General features: G+C 34.6%; 1 protein-coding gene across 1 annotated transcript; it reads left to right on the forward strand.

Moving 5' to 3' along the window:
• Positions 1–372: 372 nt before the first annotated feature.
• LOC140176763 (uncharacterized) lies at positions 373–3,516 on the forward strand. The gene is made up of 2 exons (XM_072208308.1): positions 373–1,423; positions 1,532–3,516. The coding sequence occupies exons 1-2, from the start codon at positions 373–375 to the stop codon at positions 3,514–3,516; spliced, it is 3,036 nt and encodes a 1,011-aa protein (XP_072064409.1).
• The last annotated feature ends 4,266 nt before the right edge of the window (positions 3,517–7,782 follow it).

The following is a 7,782-nucleotide window of genomic DNA, read 5'->3' on the forward strand; positions in this document are numbered from 1 at the left end:
AAGTGGAACACAGAAAGAGAAGAGGAGGATTTTGGGCCTTGCTGATCAGCCAGTTCAGGAAAAGCAATATAATAGTGAAAAAGTAGCACAGATGGAGAATAGAGAAGAAAATTCAGAACAGAATTATACCTCAGATGGCATACTCTCTTTTAGTGCTTCGGCCAATTCACCTGAGATCAAAGGAAAACTCAAGTTGAGTTGGAAGCAGATGGCAAGGAGAGGTAAAATGGGCAACAAGGTAACAGGGGTTAAAAGGAGAACAAGGGAAAAGGAGGATATGGTAGCAAGTAAGAAGCATTGTTCGATAGAAACAAGTCAAACTGAGAAGGGGGAGGGTGCCGCCCAACAATTGGCGCCCAAGGATCCATGAAGATGACAATGTGGAACTGTCGGGGTTTGGGGAAACCCCTTACAGTTCACAACATTAAAGGGATTGTTAAATCCCATTCCCCCGAGGTATTGTTTCTCTGTGAAACCAAAAACAATACCTCGCATGTGGAGAGGGTGATTAAGGATGTTGGTTTCTCGAATTTGTTTTGCTTGGACCCGATTGGACATGCAGGAGGGTTAATGGTTGCTTGGAAGGAGGAAACGAGGGTGCAAATCAAAGCTTTTGAATCTTTTTTAGTGCACTTTGCATGGGAGGATAGTCAAAATGTAAAGACATGGGAAGTTTTTGCTGTGCATCTCCACACAGATGAAACAATTAGAGAAGCGCAGTTCGGACAGCTACTTCAGATTATGGATACTTCGGGAGAGCATCGATTGGTGGTAGGAGACTTCAATGCTATAAAGGCCCACCATGAGAAGGAGGGAGGGAGGATGAAATCAGCATCATCCATTCAGAAATTCAATGATTTTATTAATAAAGCTGAATTGGTGGATATGGGATATGAAGGCAAGAAGTTCACATGGAGTAATAGGCAGTTCGGAGGCAATTTTATTCAAGAAAGACTAGACAGAGCACTTGTGTCGACGGAATGGAGAGCAGAATATCCAAACGGTTTCGTGTCTCATTTGGATGGTACAGGATCTGATCACTGCCCCTTGCTCCTTAATTCAGAAAAGGAAGAAAGAAGGTCAAGAAGAAGATTCAGGTTCCAAGAGCGTTGGTGCGATAAAGAAGAGGTATCAAATATTGTTAAACATGCTTGGGACTTGGAAGTAGTGGGCTCACCCATGTTCAAATTGGCTACAAAACTAAAACATTGCAGGCATAAACTGTTTGAATGGCAAAAATCAGCAGATTCAAATTCAAAACAGCAGATCCGAAGAGTGCAGGGGAAATTGGAAGAAGAAAAAGAAAAAGGAGCAGCTGCAGATGGCACAGTAATAAGGATATTGGAGGCTGAGTTAGCAGAGAACTTGGAGCAGGAGGAACGATTTTGGAAGGAAAAATATCGGGTGCAATGGCTAAATTGGGGTGACAAAAACACAAAGTTCTTTCACTCTAAATTTCAGTCAAGGTGCCGGAGGAATAAAATCTAAGAACTCGTAGATGACAGTGGTAATGTGGCCTCTGATCAACAAGGTATTGCAGCTATAGCTCAGGAATATTTTGTTAATCTATTTACTTCTGACAACCCAAGAGAACCTACGGAAGTTTTAGAAGAAATTCCTACGAAGGTAGATGCTCGCACAAACCGAATGCTCACTAGAACAGTAACAGACAGTGAAATTAAAGCAGCAGTGTTTTCTATTAATCCATTTTCAGCTCCGGGAGATGATGGGTTTACAGGAAAGTTTTTTCAATTTTATTGGGAGCTAATTCAGAAGGATGTAATTAGTGCAGTCAAGAGTTTCTTTTCAGGAGGTAAATTGTTGAAAGCTTTCAATCATACAAATATCTGCCTTATTCCGAAAATTAGAAATGCTAACACTATGAAGCACATTAGACCAATCAGCCTTAGTAGTGTTTTCTATAAAATCATTTCTAAGATTTTGGTACACAGACTACAACATGTAATGAATCAGGTGATAAGTGATACTCAGAGCGCTTTTATTAGAGGAAGATTGATTAGCGATAATATTTTAATTGCGCATGAGTTTATGCATTTTCTGAAGAATAAGAGTTATGGAGACTATAAATTGGCTCTAAAACTTGATATGAGCAAGGCTTATGACAGGGTTGAGTGGACTTTTGTGTGGGAGATTATGAGCAAGATGGGATTTTGCAAAAAGTGGATGGACTGGATCAAAGAGTGTGTGACAACGGTTTCTTACTCTGTTACTGTGGAAGGTCAACCTCATGGTTTTTTTAAACCATGTAGAGGATTACGTCAGGGTGATCCTCTCTCCCCCTATCTATTTTTGTTCTGTGCAGAGGGTTTTTCCCGTCTTCTCCACAGAGGAGAACGGAGGCTAGAATTTTCTGGTTTGAGACTGAACCCCAGATGCCCTAAGGTCAGTCATTTATTCTTTGCAGATGATTCTATTTTGTTCAGTAAGGCGACAATGAAAGATTGCGAAAGTTTACTAAAGTTGTTTAGAGACTATGAAGAAGTGAGTGGTCAGGTGATAAATTTAGATAAGTCTTCTGTTTTCTTTAGCAAGAACACTCCCCTATCAGTCCGTGATCAGCTAGCTGCCCTGTTGTCTATACCACATGTTGGCTGCCAGAACAAGTATTTAGGCCTTCCAGCAGTGGTCAATAGATCAAAAAAAGAGACATTTAACTTCGTCAAAGACAAGGTTTTGCAAAAACTACAGCATTGGAAGCGAGCTTTGCTGTCGGCTAGTGGCAGAGAGGTTTTAATAAAAGCAGTGGCAACTGCAGTGCCTCTATACACACTGAGCTGCTTTAAACTCCCCGAGACACTATTAGAGGACATCCAAAAGTCAATAATGCAGTTTTTCTGGGGCCAAAAGAACGCAGAGAGGAAGATGCAGTGGATTAATTGGCGGATTGCTTGTAGACCAAAGAACCAAGGTGGTCTGAATTTTAAGGATCTCAGGGTTTTTAACTTGGCAATGTTAGGAAAACAGGGATGGAGGCTGATCTCTCGACCTCACTCTCTAATTTACAAGGTCTATCAAAGCAGATATTTTAAATTTTCAACCTTTCTACGCGCAGAAACAGGTAATAATCTATCTTGGGGCTGGAAAAGTGTTCTGGAAGGTAGAAAAGTTTTGGAGAAAGGCATTTTTTGGAAGATTGGACGGGGACATTCAGTTAAAATCTTAGAGGACAACTGGATAAAGCAAATTCAACCAAATGAAATTCAAATTATCAACCATTCACACAATCACCCGATTTGGGTTTCTGAACTACTCCTACCAGATCAAAATTGGAATCAAGAGCTAATCACCTCAACATTCACACAAAAAGTAGCGCAGGCAATCATGAACACAGGCATCAGAACAACAGAAGATATCGTTACCTGGAGTAAAGAGAAGAATGAATGCTACTCAGTTGCCTCTGGATATACGTTGGCCTTTCAGTTCTACCATGCACCAGTTGAATTTTGCCGGAACAATGTAGAAGAAGAGAAGTCTGGAGTTCAATTTGGAAGTTAAAATGCCAGCCCAAAATTAAAATGTTTCTATGGAAAGTAATGCATGAAGGCTTACCAGTTAAAGAAAGATTGCACTCTAGAATCCAAATGGTGAACCCAATCTGTAATCGTTGTGATGCTACAGTAGAATCAATTCTCCACTGTCTCACCCAGTGTCCGAAATCAGAGAATGCTTGGAAAATAGCAAACCTTTCCTGGACAAACCAAGAAACAGAAACATGGAGATGGTGGTTATGGCTCCAAGAACAACTCAAAGAGCGTAGGCAGATGCAAAAAGAAACTCATTTGGCAGCAATACTAACCTGGCAGATTTGGAAGATGAGGAACTTGAGAATTTTTGAAGCCAAAGTCATTTCTCCTCAAGAAGTAGTAGCTATTGCAAGATCCAGAACTTTAGAAGCAGTGACTCACCTCCATTGATGAAGCTCCAAGAACGACACTCCTTCTCCAAAAACTCTTCCTTTTTCACTTTACCCTTTTTCAAGTTCTATGTCTTAATGAGGAGATAACATCTAATACTTTTACTTAGTTGGGGAATTCCTATTTCTCTGTTGCTGTAAGCCCAAAATGGGCCTTTTATTTTATTACACTAATAAAATTTGTCTTTTGGAAAAAAAGAGTTACGGATAAACAGAAGCTCCCATGCGGATTGATCGAGTTTTGTTTTTAGCAATTTTTCTACTCTTTTATCATTTAGAATTTGTTTCTTTTAAAAGCGACAAGAGTTGTAATTATTATTATTATTATTATTGTAAAATGTAAATGATTCATGTATGTAAAATACATGAATTATAAGTTGTGTAAATATACGTATATTTCTATAATCGGAAAAAACACCTCGGGAAAAATTGAATTGAATTGGATGTCATCAAGGGAAATGAGGATCGTTGGGTTGGTTGACCGGAGGAATCACGTTTCGAAAAAGCATCATTCTCAGTCAAGGACTAAAAAAATTATGTTAATCACTAATTTTTTTTCTCTTCAAATCTTAAAAGTATTTTTTTTGTGTTTTTATATTTTAAAAATATTAAATAATTACTTTATTATCAACTTGATTGAATATTTCTTTTTTTATATATGTAACCAAATAATTATTTAATCAGTGGTATGTTATTCGATTACGAAATCGACTCTTTATGATATTCATAATAAAACATATTCTCTCAACTGATGTCGTTCTGACAAATAGAATCAAAATTAATTTCAACAGGAGAAATATCAATAGAGAGAAAAAAAATTCATATGGATAAAATTCAGCTACACAAATAAACTTTTTCTTGTTAAATGCAAAAAACGAATCACTTGGATTCAAGTAAGCTATACAAAAAATTAACTCAGTATTTACCTCTGTAAAACAATTGTCAAGCTCTTAAAGTTATCTATCAACCACTTGATAAAATAATTCAACTTAAAAATGTTGTAAGTTTGAGACCTTTTGTGTCTTGATCTTCCTTGTGTTATAAATATGTCATTCATATTTAGAATATGAATATTGTGACTATCACTTTAGAAATTTATATGCAACTTAATTGCATATAATAGAATGAAAGATAAAAAAAGAAAATAATAAGAATCAATAAATTGAGAATAAAATAAAATATATAAAGTCATGAAGAGAATTAAAAATTAGATTAATACCTATAATTGATTAAATTAAACTTGCAATTGAAAATATCGAAAAGATGAATAATAAAATTGGAAGATAGATAGAGCTATAGAGAGCTATCTAAAAAAATACAAAGAATTTAAAATTTACCTTTTGATGAAGAGAAAATGATCACTAGATAAATAATAAAAAAAGGAAGATTGAGACTTTAATATTGATAATAATTTGAAAAGAAGCTAATAAGAGGATTTAAGGGAACAAGAGAATGACGACTAAGACTTGAAAATGGAAGAAGACTAATTTGATTAGGTTAATCAATAGTCAAAATGCTAGAGAGATACAAAAAAAGTGGGTTTAAAGCTTTTGACCTTTAAACAATTTGGATTAATTTATTTGTAATGACATCATTTAAAATTTGGAGCGAAAATATATTATATATAATTTTTTTTTAAAATAAAATAAAATTTCAGTGGAGGCAAGGTGCCCTCCACTTCTAAGCGTCGGTCCATGCCTGATTGTTCTTCTTCTTAAAAACTAGTGAAGCTCCCTTGCAGCAATAGCGAAGAATGACTTCAAACAATGTGCCTCCTACAACAATTCTGGAGTTTCAAACCACTCCTCTCTTTTTTCAAGGTTAGTTATGGTGATCATATTATAGGGATGTCACAATCATGAGACATGACTAACGTCTAGGAACATGGTCTTCTAGCAAGCTTAACAAATTCAAATCCAAATCAAATAAGAAAGTTACAATTATTTCTAATGAATTTACACATATTAGAATGAATAAATTACGTATTATTTTAATAAAGACATAAAATAGATAAATATGATTGGATTCTATCTGTAACATATAGAGCATATAACGTCTAAAAATTTAACAAAAAATGAGAACTTATTACAGGCCATTCCTCCTTGGAAAATAAAGGCCCACATATTCAGGTAAATGTTCCTAATTTAGAAAAATAGAATGAATTTTGTAATTCAGTAATTAGACAATATATCTATAATCCATATGAGACTATATAAATAGTGTTATCAATAGTATATTTTATTGAAAAAAATAGTAATTTACATAAATAAGTGAAACAATAAAGAAGTTCTCAATCCAGAAATTAAATCAAATAGTCTATACTTGGGTGGCTCCACCTCTAAGCGTAGACCTTTTCTCTCATATGTCTATACATAATAACAGATCCAACGTGTGGCGTACACGTTAGGCTAGCAATGCCCCTACTAGCTGAGGTCTAAGGCATATGCGTCTAGATTAGCGTCATTACTGCCATTAACTATAATTTTCTAATACGAGTCTCCCAAACCAATTCAAAACAGATAATTCAAATTATAGCAAACTATTTAATATTTTAAATATACGATGTCAAATCAGATCAACCAATACTTTCTCGTACAAATCATTTCAAATCATACTTTCTAATTCATAAAGGATTCTAACGTATTTTACAATTTCAGAATACCAAGTATCAATAATTAATTTTAAAATTATAAAGTCTCATACAAATATATAGCCTCATGTGCGAATAACAAAAATAAGTTACACAAGTAAACATTTAGTTTTAATAAATTGATTTTTCATGTCAAATTAAAATTTTTCATAGTAACTTTGATAGTAATCTCGTAAGTATAATTATAAGTTCAACGCAACTTATATCAAAACAATTATAGAGGTAAGGTCAAATAATTATAAATATAAAATTTACTCACAAATTAGTTCTAAAGGACCAAAGACCAACACTAAAAGACCATCAAGCTAGAGATTAGGGGTTGAAAGTTGAAATACAAGTAGTTAAAAAGGTTTGAAGATAAAGTAGAGTTGACAACATTCAGAGTAGCTCTATAGTGACATCGGAGAGATCCAGTGATGATAGCAACAACGGTGACTTCCATCCCCTTTGTTGCCTCCTCCCTTTCCTTCATCATCCGCCCTCTCTAGCTTGACAGTAGTGACAATGGATTCCTCCAATAGCGTCGTCGTCGTCGTCGCCTTAGACTTTCTTTTCTCTCCTGCGAACACTCTCTCTTTCCGATTTGCACCGCTATTAATATTGCCAGCGAGCTCTTTCTTCTCCTCCCCGGTGACTTCTCTTTCTTCTCTAGCTTCTCTCTCTTTTGCCTAGTTTCTCTGTTCTCACTCTCACTCTTTCCATCTCTCTTTTTTTTTCTTTCTTTCTTTTCCTACGCCACAAGCTTTCTCTGAATCACTCTCTTTATTAAGGTGTGGCTGCTTGTGTGTGTTTAGGTTAGAAAGAAGAAGAATAATATTAAGGGCTCGTTTGGAGAGGTTCATAAGTTATTTTTTTTAATTTTTAACTTATAAAAATGTATAGTATTAATGTTTGGTACAATTTTCAAAACTAAATTATACCTTTCTAAAAAGCTATTTTAGTGCTTATGGAGAAGTTAAAAAAATTGACTTCTCTCAAATAAAAACTTTTTATCACTCTTCTCTTAAAATAAGTATTTTTAAAATTAAAAATCCAAATACAAAATAACTTATTTATAAGTTACTTTTAATATAAGCATTTATTATTTAAGCTATTTTTTAAAAAGTAACTTAATTAAACTGTTTATTCAAACTGAGTCTTAATTAGATAAGGCTCCAATATTTTTTTATATATTTACCTTTTATTTATTTATTGGTTA

The sequence above is a fragment of the Arachis hypogaea genome, chromosome 12 (assembly GCF_003086295.3).
Source record: "Arachis hypogaea cultivar Tifrunner chromosome 12, arahy.Tifrunner.gnm2.J5K5, whole genome shotgun sequence".
In the NCBI taxonomy this organism is placed as follows: domain Eukaryota; kingdom Viridiplantae; phylum Streptophyta; class Magnoliopsida; order Fabales; family Fabaceae; genus Arachis; species Arachis hypogaea.

Excerpts from the sequence above, each read along its gene's own strand:
- LOC140176763 (XM_072208308.1), top strand. The coding sequence starts at position 373 with ATGACAATGTGGAACTGTCGGGGTTTGGGGAAACCCCTTACAGTTCAC. Across the intron at positions 1,424-1,531 it reads GGTGCAATGGCTAAATTGGG|GTATTGCAGCTATAGCTCAG; the intron begins GTGACAAAAACA and ends CTGATCAACAAG.